At 39.3% G+C, this 18,443-nt stretch overlaps 2 protein-coding genes across 3 annotated transcripts in view; one reads left to right on the top strand and one right to left on the bottom strand.

The window, feature by feature from the left end:
- The window catches only part of LOC114370961 (alpha-N-acetylglucosaminidase), a 41,328-nt gene that overhangs the window by 19,407 nt on the left and 3,478 nt on the right, over positions 1–18,443 (top strand). Inside the window, exons 12-17 of one of the 2 annotated variants that reach the window (XR_003657973.1) lie at positions 1,946–2,055; positions 2,148–2,250; positions 3,903–4,001; positions 5,268–5,378; positions 6,659–6,900; positions 7,706–7,954. Coding sequence is in view for 1 of the 2 variants with exons in the window: in XM_028328360.1 (XP_028184161.1) it covers positions 1,946–2,055; positions 2,148–2,250; positions 3,903–4,001; positions 5,268–5,378; positions 6,659–6,900; positions 7,706–7,943 (903 nt within the window). In the remaining variant the exon portion in view is untranslated. The remainder of the gene's footprint in view (positions 1–1,945; positions 2,056–2,147; positions 2,251–3,902; positions 4,002–5,267; positions 5,379–6,658; positions 6,901–7,705; positions 7,955–18,443) is intronic. The other variant, XM_028328360.1, reaches the window with a different exon arrangement.
- LOC114370962 lies at positions 15,873–16,532 on the bottom strand. The gene is made up of 2 exons (XM_028328362.1): positions 16,158–16,532; positions 15,873–16,065 (listed from the first exon to the last, which is right to left on the bottom strand). The coding sequence occupies exons 1-2, from the start codon at positions 16,510–16,512 to the stop codon at positions 15,926–15,928; spliced, it is 495 nt and encodes a 164-aa protein (XP_028184163.1). The 5' UTR covers positions 16,513–16,532; the 3' UTR covers positions 15,873–15,925.

Below are 18,443 nucleotides of genomic sequence, written 5' to 3' on the forward strand. Positions count from 1 at the left end.
TGGAGAAGACCACTGTTTGATAGCGAAGTACATTTGGGGGTGTCATTCTTATTAGATGTTGCACGCCACCCAATTCAGCCTCACAAAGGTGATCAGTGGGTGTGGAATGCAGACCCGAGTGGGCAATACACGGCCAAATTTGCCTATTATGTGTTTCGGGGGAAATAGCTGAACAACAACAAGATGGAGCATTTGAGGAGCTGTGGGATCAAGCTTCCATCTAAAATTGTTATATTTGCATGGAGACTAATCAGAGATAGACTACCAACTAGAGTAAACTTGCGGAGGCGACAAATTCAGCTTGGAGATTCAGGATGTCCATTCTGCGGAGTTAAGGAGGAGAGCGCAGGTCACCTATTCTTCTTGTGCAGCAAGATCATTCCAATATGGTGGGAATCTTTATCTTGGGTGAACTTGTTGGGTGCCTTCCCAAACCATCCAAGGCACCACTTTTTCCAACACATTTATGGAGTGACAGAGGGAATGAGGTCTAGTAGATGGAAATGGTGGTGGATGGCACTGACATGGAACATTTGGAAGCACAAGAACACTATTATCTTCTCAAATGGCTCATACAATGCCAACGGAATCCTAGATGATGCAATTTTCTTACTATGGACGTGGCTCACAAATTTGGAGAAGGATTTTAATACTCACTATAATTACTGGTCTTCCAACATTAGAGCAGGGTTCCTAAATAGAATAGGATAGAATATTAGTGCAGATTTCTGTATAACCTAAATGATATTTCAGATTGGTTCAAAGAAAACTAATTGTCTTGGGACCAAATCTGGACTGCTATTTGTATTTTCAGTACCTCTGGTACTCAATTAATATATAATATTATGTTTGCTGAAAAAGAAAAAGTCTGCCCACTACTTTAGTGGATATTTATGATTACTTAGTGAATCTTTTCTACAAAAGGCACCATGTACTCAGATTCCAAATCAATTGAGTGTAATTTATTTACATTGCTTATTACAATTGTTTCCAATTCTTATCTAAGTAAGTTTTTAACTTAGTGGCAAATTATCCGAATTCTTATCACTCTCAATTTCTTCTTTTCTAGAGTGTGGCGAATTCAATTGGGTTACTTTAGGTTGTGGCGTTTCTACTTATCAACCTAGAGTTGGCCAGATTCTACTCTTTTTCTTATTTCCATTTTCTGGGCGCATCAATATAGCTGAACTAACTGTCAACTAACCTAAGTTAGTTGGCACAACAGTCACATAGCTGTCATACACTAACACTCTAAACTACTAACTGAAACCAGACTAACTACTAGTGGTTAGTCTATCAGTTAACTATTAGAAGTAAAATATACACTGTGAGTAATGTGATACTCTTATAATTACAAATAAATAGAGGATATTCTGTTTATTCTAAATCAAAGGTTATGTTCCTATAAACCACTATTACTAATAGAATCAGAATATTATATTATTATTCTCTGTCAATAGAATTGATAGGCAGATTATTTGGCATTATTTGTGCAGATTTGTTGGTCCTTTTAAACCAGTATATCTTGCATGATTGTATCACTGTAATTGTGTAATTATATCCTTAATTAGTTACCCCAGCTGTAGGTTACCATTTATAGTTTTTTAGCAAACTTCAAGGCTAGAAATCAAATTGTATCATACTATTTAAATGAGAATTCTCCAAAGGAGAACACACAGTTTTCACCCCAATTTCTGAGTTTGACATTTTCAACATTTTCTGCAGTTACTAAAGCATTTTGGCAAAATGATCATTGACTTCTAATTCCAATGTGGTGGTAGTATTAGGATCCCATTCTAGATACTCATGTAGCATACTCTGCATTATAAATCTTTGTTTTCCATATTCTGCCCTGTAGCAGTCTACATGGTAATGCTTTTTAATGCCAAATTGCCAATGCTGCTTCAAATTGATATTTTTTTACTATGCGTGATAATATTTGCAGGCACTTTTACATTCTGTTCCATTTGGGAAGATGATTGTTCTTGATCTATTTGCTGATGTAAAACCAATATGGAAAAATTCCTTTCAGTTTTATGGTACTCCTTATATCTGGTAATTAACACTTTGTTAGCTCTTGTTACTAAATTCTATAAAGAAACACAATATTCTAAAGAATTATGCATTCTCAATCTTACTTGCTTCAGGTGCATGCTACATAACTTTGGTGGCAATATTGAAATGTATGGCACTCTGGATTCAATTTCTTCAGGGCCTGTTGATGCTCGTGTCAGTGCAAACTCAACAATGGTACTTTCAATATTTCCTGTATCACAAATACACAGATATCAACAATAGTTTGAGTTTTTATTTGTTAGAACTTAGAAGCCTAAATGGCACAAGCAATGCTGATAAAACCTATCTCTTTCTCGCGCATATTACATGACTCCTTAGAATTTGGGCTTAGGGCCTAATTCAACCCTACAAACCCTGTTTGTAAGGTGAGGACTGCCCAAACTTTATAAGCTCTAAGTCATATCTCTAGTTGACGTGGGACTAAACCACTACTCTTGAGGCTGAGGCTATGTACCATCTTTGAATTTGAGCTTAGGGCCTAACTCAATCCCACAAAATCGGCTTGTAAGGTGCTAATGATGCAGAGAGACAACTAGAAAAGATAAAACTGTTGTTTTATTGATGAATGAATAGCCGGTTACAAGACATACAGAGAACTGTTTATAGAGGTAAAAGGTACAATTGTCATAGTGATAGTTGCATAACTAACTAAACAGAGTGCTAAGCACCTAAGCAACTGCCTGAGTCGGAGAACTGGTCTCTTATACAATACTCACACATGCAGTGAGGACTCACCAAGTTTTATAAGTTGTAGTTAAGCCATATCTCCTAGCGATGTGGGACTAAACCACTACACTTGAGGCTACAAATAAGGCAATCCCTAATGGATTTAGAGAGTAAAGTGATTTCTTATTGAGGAAATTCAACACAACTGAAAACTGATTACAGTTCAGTTTATATAGCAGTTACACAACTGTAATTGCCAACTAACCTGAGTTAGTTAGTGAGATTTGCAACACAGCTGTCCTAACTATCAGACTAACCATTAACTGTCTAACTACTAACTATAATCAGACTTACAGCTTTAGCTAAAAAGAAAACATTACAATGAGTAAGTATACTCCTATACCCTCTGCAAGCTGAGGAGTGGTTGGCAGACTGCTTTTCAACCACTCTGAGCTTGGTCCTGTATGTAGTGAAATTAGAAGAGGTGAGAGCCTTGGTAAAAATATCTGCTCTTTGATCAGCAACTGGAATATGAACCACCTGAAGATGTTTCCCAATAACCTTTTCACAAACAAAGAACAAGTCAAGCTCTACGTGCTTTTGCCCTTGAGTGCAAAACTGGATTATAAGCCAAGGCTACTGTGCTTAAGTTGTCACAGAAGATAACAGGTGGAGCATGAGGGACTTTTAGTTCAGCTAGGAGAGACTGAATCTAAGTAACTTCACGTCTTCACCTGTGGCCAAGGCTAGACTTTGATATTCTGCTTCTGTACTGGATCTGGCCACAACTGTCTGCTTTTTTGACCACCAGGAGACCAAATTAGGTTCTGTCATCCGGATCAGATACCTAGTCAGCATCACAGTAAGCATCAACGGAGAAATGGGAAACTGAGAAGTTAGACTTACAGCTTTAGCTAAAAAGAAAATATTACAACGATTAAGTATACTCCTATAATCCCAAAAGAGGTCGCAACTAAGATGGACTAGTGGTGACTGCAAATATGGCGACTATCCAACAATGAATATCTATTCTTCATTTTGTTGTCTTAACATAAAATATCTTCAGATGTTAGCTGGAAAAAAGAAAAGAAAACATTGAGCGATTATGTTTCTTGATTAATGACATTTTGATTTTTAAAATTTTGTTAATTATTTTGCAGGTAGGTGTTGGTATGTGCATGGAAGGAATAGAACAGAACCCTATTGTTTATGAGTTGATGTCTGAAATGGCATTTCGTGATAAGAAAGTTAAAGTTTCGGTATTGTTCGTATGCTCTGTACTTGTACTGTTACAGTTGATTTATTTGAATTAGCTTGAGAAAATCTCAGCCTCATGAATTGATATATTGTCAAATTACAAATTAGAATCCCTCAATATTAGGTATTGACAAAGTTATTTATAGAAATACAAATGCTATTGTGGACCACCTTTATAGGTGGTCTACCATGCACCATCTTTAAGAACTATTAGATTCATCTAAACCCCTTTCCCTCCAACGACCACCGTTCACTTCCGGCAGTAGTGACATCTTGGTTTTTTTCCCCTTTTTTCCTCTCCATCTCTACCTCCGGCAGAACCCTCTCCACCCGGTCTGCTAGAAACATTGTCATCGTGGACTCTGCCAACAATCTCCCACTCCCATCCAATTAACACAAAAAATACCCATTGAAGAAAGCATCGTCTCTTCCGATTTCAATCTCCTCCACGGTTGCGTCCAGATTGGAAAAGAAAGCACCCATTGTGTGTATGCTTCAATTTGCAGGCACATGAGGAGGTCCATTGTGTGTATGCTTCAATTTGCAGGCACATGAGGAGGTTCCAGTATCTCATCTGTGACCACACTGGCAACGGAATCGGTCCTCAGATCCAGGCATTTCCAATTCCAGATAAAAAATGGCTGAACAACACTCAGCCTTCTAACCCTCTCACACCACCATTCTCTGATTCACCCTCCACCCTCAACCCACAAAAAAAAAAAAACATGAATCTTTATTCTTTGGTGCCATCATATCAAACCCATTTCAGATTCCTTAAAGGGGTGTTGATACAGTTTAGATTTGTTTTTGGAGTTATAAGGTTGGCTTGGTGGTTAAAGGAGAATGGAGGGAGGGAAAAGTCATGGGTTCGATTTTCCCCCTAACAAAATACTAACAATTAATAACTAGCATTTGCCGATAAAAAAAGGAAAGTTTAGATTCTTTTTCTTTCAAATTTGAATAATTTTCTAGGAGGTTGGATAGAATAAACTCATATCTGATTCTGATTTGATCCTTAATTTTCTTCTATCTTCAATTTAATTTAACTTATTTTGTAATCAAATTGGCTAGAGAATCTCTCTAACCAATTTTGTCTATTTATACCCTCATTGCAACTTTCTATTAATCAATAAATAAGAAAATCATTCTTTTCTCCTGAACTACACTAAGTTTATGCACATTTGTAAACATACTTGAGATCATGTGTTGAAATTTTCTCTCTATCATTCAAACCTTTATGAGTGGGTTGAACTTTATTTCCCGTGCAGGAATGGATCAAGAGTTATTGCCATAGACGATATGGTAAAGTTATTCATCAAGTCGAGTCTGCTTGGGAGATTCTTTATCATACAATTTACAATTGTACCGATGGAATTGCTGTATGTATTTCATGTATTGATTTCTGTTTTACAATTATCTAGTGATATCTTTATTGTATTTCTATCTTAGAGTATTTCAGAGTACCTTACATGGTTTGTTTCCTTATTTAATTACAATAAAGTCTTCTTATTGTGTTAGTAGTCTTGCTCTAGTATTATAATTAACTAGTACTTGACCTAGTATTTTAGTTTAAATAATGTAGTTGAAAATCAGGAAAAAATAATTACATTTAATGTGTAGAAGTTCTTAGCTAGAAATTAGGGATTATTTGATTCATTGTATCCTTAATTACTTCCTATATTTCCAAAGGAGATAGTTCTTGCTCGTTAACTTCTGAGAAATCGAGTGCGAGAGCCTCTTCAGAGAGGAAGACGATGAAGAAGCCACCGGTGGAAGGGAGGAAGGAGGAGAATTCATTGCGGAAGCGGAAGACATGAATGAAATCAGGATCAGAACTGAGCTCTGTATACCAAAACAGAGTTTGAGAAAGAGACAGAGACAGAGAGATTGAGAGTGAGAAGATATTATTATTCAACCCAAGTCTTGAATCATTACATGCTCAGTTAATATAGAGCTTAACTATCATAACAGATCTAACTGAGTAACTAACTGTAGTTAGTTAATACAGTTGTCTACAGCTGTTATGACGGCTGTCAACAGTTGTACTAATGAGAGAAAAATAAGCCCAATAGATATACTCTAATACATATATGATATATTATTGTCTTTTTTTGTTTCACTTATTTTTATTTTAAAAATTTTGTATTTTATTGATCATATATCTTACGATTCATAAAACGATTCGATTCACGATTAGTAAAATAGCTCTTCCAATTCACAATTCGAACCTTGATTCGATAACCATGCTTCATAGTACCATAGTTTTTAGTGTTCTTGACCTTTTGGTGTTGACCCACTCCATTGGAAGCTCGATCCTTCTAATTATGGATACAAAACATGGCATGTCTCGATGTTGGTATCACAAACTTTTTCTGCTAATTATGGATACAAAACATGGCATGTCTCGATGTTAGTATCTCAAACTTTTTCTGCTTCATGTTCTATTGACGAGATATTAGGTCTTGCTTGTGAAGGACATTCTTGGGCAAGCCAATATTACCTTTTGTGCGAGTGTCTGTGTTTTGACTGTCAGTGTGCATGTGTGGGTGGTGGGAGATCTTAGGACCATCATGGTGAAGGAGTTGTATTGTAGTTCCTTTTGTTGACATCAGTGTCTGGTATGGAAATTCTGATTGGGACAATTTTCCAATTATGTCAGGACCATAATCATGATTTCATTGTAATGTTTCCTGACTGGAATCCATCCACAAATTCTGTAACTGGCACATCCAACAACCAGAAGATATACCTGTTGCCACCTGGAAATAGAAGGTACTTATTTCAGGAAACACTATCTGATATGCCACAGGCACATTTGTGGTACCCCTCTGACGATGTAATTAAGGCATTACAACTATTCCTAGCTGGTGGGAAGAATCTTGCTGGAAGTCTCACATATAGGTAATCTATGAATTTACTGTGCTAAATTTAATTCTATGTTAATCACTTGTTAATTATTAACATGAACCATAATCCATGTTAAATTGTTCTTTGTAATAATTCACTTGTAAACATCCATCTTCCATATTTGATTGAGGTAGACCAGTTTCTCTGCATGGCATGATACCAGATCGATCCTTTTTAATTACTTTTGTCAATGGCAAGTCACTCCAGGCCATCTGTGGATAGTAGTAATCAGGACAATAATTTAAGAGAAATAGTTGGTAAAGCACTACTTCAGGCATCAAAGGTAAACCAACCTTCAAAAGTAGCATTGGTATATATATGTTGTGTGATGAGAATGGCATATCAATCTGAATGTAATGAAAATTTCTCAATATTAGTCCAACGAATAAATATTTTATAATAATATGGTCTTGTCTTGAGGTATATATATATGTGATGCTACCCAAAGGAACCAAACTTGTGCATTTCAATTGATTTATTTAGAAAATAGAAGTCCATATATAGTTAAGCAGGTCAATCACTTCTGATGTATGGAATGGTTATAAGTTTGGTGGTGTTGTATATTCACCAAAGGAAAGAATAAAGTGGAACTAGTTCTGGTCTCAAGATCAATTTGTTGAATTCCTAGTGTGCTCCAGTATGCTCCAGACTGGGAAGAAGTCAAACTTTGCTTTGCACGAAGCTATACACATGCACACCCAATGAACATGTGAAATAGAAAGAGCAAATGATTGGGTCAACAAAATGGATTAATAAATTGAAAAGCTGAATATCATTAGTGCTGTCATCTTTCTGACAGGTATGACCTGGTTGACTTGACACGGCAAGTATTATCAAAATTGGCAAACCAGGTATACCACAAGGCAGTTACTTCTTATCAGAAGAAGAATATTGAAGCTTTGCAATTTCACAGCAATAAGTTTCTTCAACTGATAAAAGATATTGATGTACTGCTTGCTTCGGATGATAACTTTCTTCTTGGAACTTGGCTTGAGAGTGCTAAGAAACTGGCAGTGAATCCAAGTGAGATAAAGCAGGTAAGGGACAGGTATTTACCTTACAAATAATCCTTCTCAGTTACATACTTACACCTGTTTTCATGAAGTCATTTAGATTTACTAAAAAGAATGATTTAAATTTGCATGTTCCACTCACTACTGCTAGAATTAAAAACGCTGATAAAAAAAACTGTTTTAGAATTAAAAATATAGCATATTCCATTTGGCAGCTTGAGGAGTGTTAGAATTAGCACGTTTCATATTGGCTCATTGCTGATTGTATGTAATTATAGCTGTTTGTATTTCATTATGCTGTACATATTATATATGTTAGATTTATACGTTATCTTGTTTCTATTAGTTGATAGAAATCAGTGATTGTATTTCCTAATTGTGAAATATGCGTATTTAATATGATTGATTGTATATTTGAAATTAGGGATTTCACTTGCTATTAATCATTATTAGGATTCCCTAATTTATGTATCAATTCAAATTATAAATAAAGGCATTGTGTGTGGTGAAGAACACACAACACAATAAATTCCTTTCTTACACTAACAATCAGTAATTGATTATGTAATTAATTACTGATTCTATTTCTCTATTATAAATAAGTTCATATGTGTGGTCTCAAGACACACAATTACACATATTGTAATATGGTATCAGATTAGGGTTCGATCCCTCTTTTTCTGTTTTCCTTTTTTTTTTCTCCCGTGTAGTTTTCCTTCGCGGTGAACAGTACTGCACTGTGCCACTGCCCTTGTTTGGCAGCCTTCCTGACACCCTTTTGTCGGCAATGTTGTTAATGGCGGATGGCGGTTCATGGCGGAAAGTCAAAAATCCGCCATAAAAATATAGTGGATGGCGTAGCGGAAAATGGCGGATGTCATGGCGGAAAAAAAAAAAGAAAAACATATATATAAACTCATTGAAATTGAAAAAAAAAAAGGATTGCATTCAAATAAACTAAAAAAGTTTCATGAGTTCATACAATAATCAAGTACCAACACCAAATAAACTCATTAAAGAGTTCAAAATAAGAAAATGATAAAAATTTGCAGAGAGAGATGAGAGAGGAGAGAGGAGAGAGAGACAGTGGGTGAGTGAGTGTTAGGAAAAGATGGAAGAGGAGAGAGAAGGGTCCTCGTCTGAGCACTGATCGGAACAGGAACGAAGACTATCAACGCTACCAGCGAGTTAATTGGCGAGAACGCAATGACATAACATCCTTTTACTTCACTAGATTCCCTGAAGAGACTACGGAAAAAGACTTATGGCGGCACTTCAAGCAGGTGGGAGATGTGAGGGAGATTTTCATATCTCCAAAACGAAACAAAATGGGAAAGAGATACGCCTTCGTTAGGTTTAAAGGGGTGCAGAATGTTCATCAGGTGGAGAAGAAGCTTGACAGCATGGTGTTTGGAGGGTTAAAAATGTTCGTAAACACTCCCAAGTTTGGGAGATTAAAACATGAAATCTCACAAATAGAGGGGAAAGGAAGAACAGGGGGTAAGTATCATCTGGAGGGGTCTAGAGTCTTAGACTCGACAATGAAACCAGAAAAAAAGGCTCACTCTCAGCAAGGGTCGTACGCGGAGGTTGTGAGGAGACACACTTCAAGAACAGCACAAAGGGGAACTCTGTATAAAGGGGAGGTTAATTGCCATAGCTCGAGGTCATCAGTGAACCTCGAGATACATGGGATTGGGCAGCAATGGCTTAAAGGAGCCTGGATAGGGAGACTAAAAAATATGGCAATGTTTGATAGGGTAGAGGAGTACCTATGGTGGGATATTGGAGAGAACATATACCCGAAGTACATCGGAGATGACATGGTGCTTCTCCAAGGTCTCTCAGAACAAAAAGCTAAGCGAATATTAGAGGAAGACAAAGAAGGGTGGGGAGACGTTTTCAATTCCTTAGAGCCATGGAATTCACAACTTCGAGTTGGCTCTAGACTGACGTGGGTTCATTGCTGGGGAATACCACTGATTGCGTGGGATATGAAGTACATTAAACAAATAGTGGCCTCTATAGGTGAAATGGTGGACGCTGACGATGATGTAGAAGAACTCAAGAAGTTGGACATGGAAAGGATCCTAATCAGGACACCATGGAAGCCTCTCATACAGCACACCGTGAATGTCTACATACAAGGAGAGCCATACGAGGTGCACATAGTGGAGGAAAGCGGGAAGTCGTGCGCCAACTGTCAACGCAGACAATGGAGTGACCATAGTTCATCGGAAGAGATACAGTCGGACGAAGGTGAAGATGGAACAACATGGGGAGACATCCCGTCATCGTGCTGGACTCGCATGCAACACCAAGACAAAGAGGAGTTTCACGGGGAGTTGACAGGAGAAGCTACGATGTTGGGGCCAAAGGAGACAGCGAGGAGATCGCCGGAAGGAAACACACCTCGCGACGGCAACTCAAGCAAGGTCGGGCCGTTACCCAAACAAGGAAGTGCGAAGGGGGAGGAGAGCGCGAAGGAGACGAACCCACATGTCGGAGAGACGCAGGTGATGGCGGCAATCCCAGTCGCGGACGGTCTGTCCGACGGTACTAGGGAAACGTTGCAGACGACGGAGGAGCAGGAGAAGTCGTCGTGGTCGGAAAACCTGGACCAGAGTCAGAATTTCGGCGCCGAGAGGGTCGAACCGGTACGGCTAACTCCAGGTTGGCATGCTGGATCAGAACCGAGGGACAAAGCTAGTGACCAACAGGTTATAGCGCAATTTGTCATAGTGCAGACAGAGGACGTATTGGTGCAGATGCATGGTAGGGAGGCACAGGGGACAGAACAGCTAGCTTGGATACATGAGGAAAGTCTTCGGCAAAAGGAAACCCATGCTCCAGGGGAAAGTGAGGAGAATAATCACAAAAGAGGAAACAGGGGGCCAGACATGAACGTTGAAGAGAGGATGAGGGATTTTAAATATGCAGAACCACGTGACCAGCACATGGGACGGGAAGTGGATGGGCCTTTTAATATTCACACCCCGTATAAGCTATGTCACCCCCAATTAACATACACAAACAGTCCCAGTCAAGCCCAATGCAGTTCTTGGAAGGTCTACTCCCGAAAAGGAAGGGGCAAAAAGAATCAAGCCCAAACGCGTGAAGCTAGTAGCCCGCGGGAAGTCATAGCTTATGAAATAGGGGCATCTCCACCACACCACCAAAATACGTCTGCAAACCCAGCAGAGAGACAAATAAGTGATTCCCTGCAGCAACATAAGGCACAACCACAACTGATACATGACGGGGATCTCCAACAAAGACAAGATGGGGATTCCCAAGCAGCAACTAATTATCAAGAGGCAGAAATTATTTGGAGTATGGTTACAGATCTAGGACTGAATACAAGCAACTCTCAAAAAAACTGTGTTCAGCAGCTGGTGGAATTGGAGAGCAGAGATGTTGAAGAGGTTGAAAGGTTGGGAAGCAGGAGGCAGAATCAATGGACATTATATCATATAATGTGAGAGGTTTGGGGAGGGGGATAAAGTGGCCCACAATCCGTAGGATGGTCAGGGAGAATCATATAGACATGTTATGCTTACAGGAGACAAAAAAGGAGAGTGTTGACAAGTGCATGTGCACTGCTTTGTGGGGGGATCCAGATATCAGTTGGGAAACACAACCATCGGTCAATTCGGCTGGTGGCATTCTATGTATATGGAATGAGAATAGCTTCAAGGTAGAAAGCAGAAATTTAGGAGCTGGATTTATAATGTTGATAGGCAAATGGAGGCAGGAATCACAGTTAGTACATATAGTTAATATATACTCACCATGTAATCTTCAAGATAAAAGGGCGTTGTGGGAAAACATTAAACAGCTGAAAAGTCAAAATCCTGAAGGCTACTGGTGTATATTGGGGGACTTTAATAATATAAGAACAGCTGCAGAGAGAGTGGGATCAAGTCAGAGGGGGCTGGACGAGGGAAATATCCGGGAATTCAATGATTGGATAGCGGAGTTGGAAGTACAAGAAGCACCTTGGGTGGGGAAGCGTTTTACTTGGTTTAGACCAAATGGTAGAGCGAAGAGCAAGCTGGATAGGTTTTTCATTTCTCCAGAATGGTTATCCAAGTGGTCTGCCTCATCACAATACACACTCAAGCGGAACTTTTCAGATCATTGCCCTGTCTTGCTCAAATCTCAGAATATTGATTGGGGTCCTAAGCCTTTTCGCATACTAGATTGCTGGCTTAAAGATCAGTCCTTCAAGAAGCTGGTTAAGCAAACCTGGTCCCATAATAATCAAAGAGGGTGGGGTGGGTATGTGCTAAAGCAGAAAATTAAAGCTCTCAAAGCCAGAATCAAGGAGTGGAACAAGACACACTTTGGAGACACTTTCAGTAAATACAAGAAAATAGAAGAAGATCTAAATAAGCTGGAAGAGGAGTCAGCTGATAGGGCGCTAAGCCAGCAAGAGGTGGAAGTTAGAAGACAGTTGCAGCAGCAGTTATGGGAGGCAGCCCAGGCACATGAATCATTGTTGAGACAAAAGGCACAATCAAAGTGGATTAAACAGGGTGATTGCAATACCAGATTTTTTCACTTGATGATAAATGCTAGGAGGAGAAACAATTGTTTGAATGGGGTGTTGATTGATGGTGTGTGGAGAGATGAGCCTTCAATAGTCAAAGAGGAGGTGCGGTCTTTTTTCAGGCAGTGTTTTCAAGAAGCTGATCAGGCAAGACCAAAACTTGATGGTATTCAGTTGCAGTCCATTGATTTCCAGCAAAACCAAATGCTGGTGGAGCGTTTTAATGAGGAGGAGGTCAGGAGGGTGGTGTGGAGCTGCGGTAGTGATAAAAGTCCGGGACCGGATGGACTCAATTTTAAATTCATCAAGCTTTTTTGGGATATCATCAAACCTGATTTCCTAAGATTCCTAGATGAATTTCATGTAAATGGAGTGGTGCCTAGGGGACTTAATGCATCTTTCATAGCTTTAATCCCAAAGGTACTAGATCCTCAAGTGTTGAACGAGTACAGGCCTATCTCACTGATAGGATGTGCTTACAAGATTTTGGCAAAGATTTTGGCAAATAGATTGAAGAAAGTTATGCATTCCATCATAAGCGAGCGTCAATCAGCGTTCATAGAAGGCAGACACATGCTTCATAGTGTGCTAATAGCAAATGAAGTAGTGGAAGAAGCCAAAAGAGGTCGAAAGCCATGTGTTATCTTCAAAGTTGATTATGAGAAGGCGTATGACTCGGTGTCGTGGGATTTCCTGAAGTACATGTTGTCTAGAATGGGTTTTTGTGATAAGTGGATTCATTGGATTGATGGCTGTCTAAAATCAGCATCGATATCAGTCCTTGTTAACGGCAGCCCTTCATCTGAGTTTACGCCTCAAAGAGGACTTAGGCAGGGAGATCCTTTATCACCTTTGTTATTTAACATCGTTGCCGAAGGTCTTAATGGCCTTATGACCAATGCTTTGGAGAAAAGGCTATTCAAGGGATTTTTATCAGGCTCAAATAAGGTGGAAATTAGCCTCCTTCAGTATGCAGATGATACCATATTCTTCGGGGAGGCCACTATGGACAATGTTAGAGTTATTAAAGCTATTTTGAGGGCTTTCGAGCTTGCATCGGGATTAAAGATTAATTTTGCAAAAAGTAGTTGCGGGGCGTTCGGAGTGTCAGAGGAATGGATTTGCGAGGCAGCCAATTACTTGCATTGTAGTTTGATGGTATTTCCTTTCACATATCTTGGTATCCCTATTGGGGCCAATCCGAGAAGATGCCAAACGTGGGACCCTATCATCACTAAATGCGAGAGAAAACTAGAGAGATGGAAACAAAGACATCTGTCTTTTGGGGGGAGAGTGACCCTTATAAATTCCGTGCTAACGTCCTTGCCTATTTTCTTTTTCTCTTTTTTCAGGGCACCCAAAAAGGTGGTGGACAAGCTAGTGAGACTTCAAAGAAACTTTTTATGGGGTGGTACAATCGAGCAAAATAAAATTGCTTGGATCAAGTGGGAAGTGGTGTGCTTGCCAAAGGAGGAAGGAGGTTTAGGGGTTAAAGACATCACATCTTTTAACGTGGCACTTATGGGCAAATGGAAGTGGGAGTTATTTCAAAGCCCGGGGGAATTGTGGGTAAGGTTCCTTAATTCAAAGTATGGAGGATGGAGAGGATTAAATGAGGACCCGAGAGTTGCTAGAGAATCTATATGGTGGAGGGATTTGAAGAAATTGTGTCAACACACATAGCAGAGGCAGCTTTTGAACAATTCAATAAGATGGCAGGTTGGGTGTGGAAACCAAGCAAAATTCTGGGAGGATTCATGGATAGGAGGTGAGACTAATTTATTAGAGAAGTACCCCCGGCTATACACCATATCGGAACAGCAAAACCAATTAATACAGAACTTGGGAAATCACAAAGATGATGGCTGGGAGTGGGAATTTAAATGGCGAAGATCATTTTTTGACAATGAGATGGACATGGCAGTCGCATTTATCCAAGAGCTGGAGGGAATCAGAATCAGACCATTAATTGGTGATCAGTGGGTGTGGGAATTTGACCCAACTGGTCAGTACTCAACTAAGAGCGCCTACAAGGTGATTAGACAGCATGCTAATTCGGAGGTTCAGGGGGAAGAGTATAAGGAATTGTGGAAGCTTAAGGTTCCATCTAAAGTGGCTGTATTTGCTTGGAGACTACTCATGGATAGGCTACCGACTAGAGAAAACCTGAGGAATAAACAAATTGAATTGCAGGACTTCACATGTCCCTTTTGTGGAAGTGTGGAAGAGAGCGCGTCACATCTGTTTTTTCACTGCAGGAAAATAATTCCACTTTGGTGGGAATCATTGTCTTGGGTGAGATTGGTGAATGTCTTCCCTATACACCCAAGAAATCATTTTATTCAGCATGTGTCGTATATTGTGGAAGGAATGGCTGCATCTAGATGGAAAGGATGGTGGATAGCACTGACTTGGACAATTTGGAAGCATAGAAATGATATAGTTTTTTCCAATAGTAGTTTCAATGCAAACAGAGTGATGGAGGATGCACTGTTTTTGGTTTGGACGCGGATGAAAAACTTAGAGAAGGATTTCACCACTCACTACAATCAGTGGTCTTCAAATCTGACTCAAGGTTTTTTATGTAGTAAGCATTAGGAGTGCAGGGCAATCACTAGTATTAGGACCTGTTTTGTACCCCATCATGGGGTGGTATGATAAGTGGGCTGATCACAGAAATGTAACACTTGTAATCTTTTTCATGTACCTTTTCAGTACCCCTGGTACTCACTTAATATAAATATATATTATTTTGGCTGATCAAAAAAAAGAAAATGATAAAAACATAATGCAAAGTGCAAAGTGAAGGTTGAGGCTCTAATCATCTTCTCCAATCCCAACATAATCATCTTCGTTGTTATCATATGGTAATGGAGCATCTCCCTCTCCCTCTTCCCCATCAGACGCCTCAAAATTGACCATGATTTCTTCTTCTTCAGATTCAACATCAATATTCTCCTCAACATCTAGATCCTCATTATTTTCTTGGACTGCTTTTTGCTTCCTTGATGAAGATCCAACAACCATTGCCTGTTTTTTAGAAGTTTGGGCAGCAGCAACACTTGTTTTTTGCTTTTTCCGCCTAGTATACATCCTACACTCTCCAACCCCCGAAGCCTGATACACAGTTGCCCAATTTAGAGCATCATCATCTTCAAATACCAAATCATTTCCAGCATCATTATCATCATCTTGATCCATCTCTCCCACGAGCCATTCATTGCATACATCAATATTATTAAGAGAAATTGGATCAATTTCATCTCTTGCATTATATCTTTGCTTCAATTGTTGGTTGTATTTGACAAACACCAAATCATGCAACCTCTTGTGTTCAAGCCTATTTCTTTTTTTGGAATGAATCTACAACATAACAAATAAATGTTGATTTTAATCTCAAATATACTCCAAATAAAACTTGATCATCAAAATTAAATAAAATTAAAAAGTATAGTTAGAGTTTTGTCACAATTACTTGCTCAAACACACTCCAATTTCTTTCACATCCTGAAGCACTGCAAGTCAAACTCAAAATCTTAATAGCTAGCTTCTGCAAATTTGGAGTTTGTGACCCAAACATTCGCCACCAATATGCTGCAATACCAATTACCAACCAAGAGCATAACTTAGAATTCTGAATTATAACACTAATACATAAAAAAAATAGTATGATAAAAGTTTCTTACTAGGAGAATGGGTTTTCCTTTGAGCCATTGCAAAGTCGGAACCAAAGTGGTCAGCACCAATCTTGTAAAGATGCAACTCGGTTAGAATTTTCTGTTGCACATCAAATTGTGGAATCAACTTCTTAATGCACTCAAACAAACCATTGGTGGCCTCAAAATCAAACTCCAAGTCAGTGTTGTCATAAAAGAACTCTGGATTTAAGAAGTGGGCAGTTGCATGCAATGGCCTATGAAGCTGACAATTCCATCTTTTATCAATGATTGCAAACACATCTTTGTACTTGCTTTCATTGTTGTTGAAAGACTTGATAATTGTTTCTTTTGCCTTGTCCATTGCTTCATAAATATAGCCCATGGCTGGTTTCCTTTCACCATCCACAAGATGAAGCACTTTCACAAGTGGAGCCATGACTTTAAGAGTGTAAACCACACTATTCCAAAAAGAAGGCATGAACACTACCTTTGCAGCTTCTTTTCCCTTAGGCTCCTTAGATAGCTTTTTCAAGGTCCATTCATTAGAAGTAAACATTTTTCTAATATTGGCTTTCTCTTTGTGAAGCCTTTCCAAGGTTAGATAAGAAGTGGCAAATCTAGTAATAACATGTCTCACCAATTCCCTCTTGTTTGTAAAATTTCTCAACAAACTTAAGGTACTAGAATGGGCATAGATAAACCCAACTAGATTAATTGTCCTTCTAATTGTCTTCCTTATCAAGGGAAGCTTCCCAATATCTTCAAGCATCAAATCAATACAATGAGCTGCACAAGGAGTCCAATAAATATGTTTCCTTTTCTCCTCCAACAACTTACCCGCTAAAACATAGTTGCTCCCATTATCGGTTACAACTTGAACAACATTCTCTTCTCCAACTTCCTCCACAATGGCATCAAGCAACTCAAAAAGCTTTTCACCTGTCTTTACAAAATCAGAGCCATCAACAGACTTCAAAAACATGGTACCAGCTTGAGAGTTAATAAAAAAATTAATGATGCATCTTTGTTTCCGATCAGTCCATGCATCGGACATAATAGTACAACCATACTTGACCCATTGCTCCCTATGGCCTTTCATCAAATTTTTAGTATATTCAACTTCCTTCTTCAAGAGTGGAACTCTGATGTCATGATAGCTAGGAATGGGCAAATGTGGCCCATATTGACCAATGGCTGCAACCATTTTCTCAAAGCTTTTCAATTTAATGAGGTTGAATGACAAACTTGCTTGGTACCAAAAGCGAGCAATATGTTAATGCACCTTTCAATACTTCATTCTTATCCATTGACTCTCTTATGTTCATTTGCCTCAGCATCTCCATTTTTCTCCGATTGATTGCATTTTCTGGATTCTTACAAAATTTGTCCATTGGTCCTTTTTTAGTCCCACACTTTGTCTTTGCACTTGCAGCAGCATTACAAGAGTTCGCAAACTCATCTTCTTCACTTCCATCACATCCAATCGGTTCACCAAATTCAAAATCTCTTATATTTGCCATATTACCACTGCCAGAAGTACTGTAAGTGGTTCCACTTTTTTTGTAGCCATATATTCCTTCAACTCTTCGACTACATTTGGGGGAGTTTTCTTGCAAGCTGCAACGTTGCCCGACTTCCCAATCAGGTGTTATTTGGCTCGAGTTATTCCTCCCTTAGTGATTTTTCCACAGAAATTACAAACAATGGTGTTTGTATCTCCTTCCACTAGTGAATGGCAATATTTCCAGCCCGGGTCTGCCTTATTTTTCCTCGTTGCACTTGCAGTAGCAGCATCGGATGATGGTTCAGCCATTTAAAAGAGGATTGAACAGAAAAAAAAATTGTGGTGTCAAATAGGAAAAAAAAAGGGACTGTTAACAGTAAAAAGGGGTGTCAAATAGAAAAAGGAAAAAAAAAGCTGTAGACAGAAAAATAGGGTGTCAAATAGCAAAAAACACAAAACAAAATAAAAAAAAAAAGATCAGGTCTGACCCGCGTCTTCTTCGTCTTCTTCCTTCGCGCATCTTCGTCTTGTTCGTGCGTTGTCGGAGCTCGTCGCCGCCGTTCGTGCGTTGCCGGGGCTCGTCGCGATGCGTGCATGTGCGAACTGCGGGTAAGGGGTGGTGTCGCGGCGGCGGCTGGGTGCGGCGGGGTGCGGGAGTTACGCAGGCAGTGGAGGTTCTGAAGGTAAGCTTTTGGAGGGACGCAGGCAGGCTGTTCTGAAGGCAAGCTTTTGGAGTCTTTTAGTTTAATGAATAACCGGGTAGGGTTGGGTCGGGTCGGCCCAACTCCTACTGCGAACAAAAACCAAAC

This window comes from Glycine soja, chromosome 10 (assembly GCF_004193775.1).
Source record: "Glycine soja cultivar W05 chromosome 10, ASM419377v2, whole genome shotgun sequence".
NCBI lineage: Eukaryota > Viridiplantae > Streptophyta > Magnoliopsida > Fabales > Fabaceae > Glycine > Glycine soja.

Bases quoted from the DNA above. Each gene is read 5' to 3' on its own strand.
- LOC114370962 (XM_028328362.1), bottom strand. From the start codon at position 16,512: ATGGGCTATATTTATGAAGCAATGGACAAGGCAAAAGAAACAATTATC. The intron at 16,066-16,157 runs GTAAGAAACTTT...TTGGTATTGCAG, and splicing joins AAGGAAAACCCATTCTCCTA to CATATTGGTGGCGAATGTTT.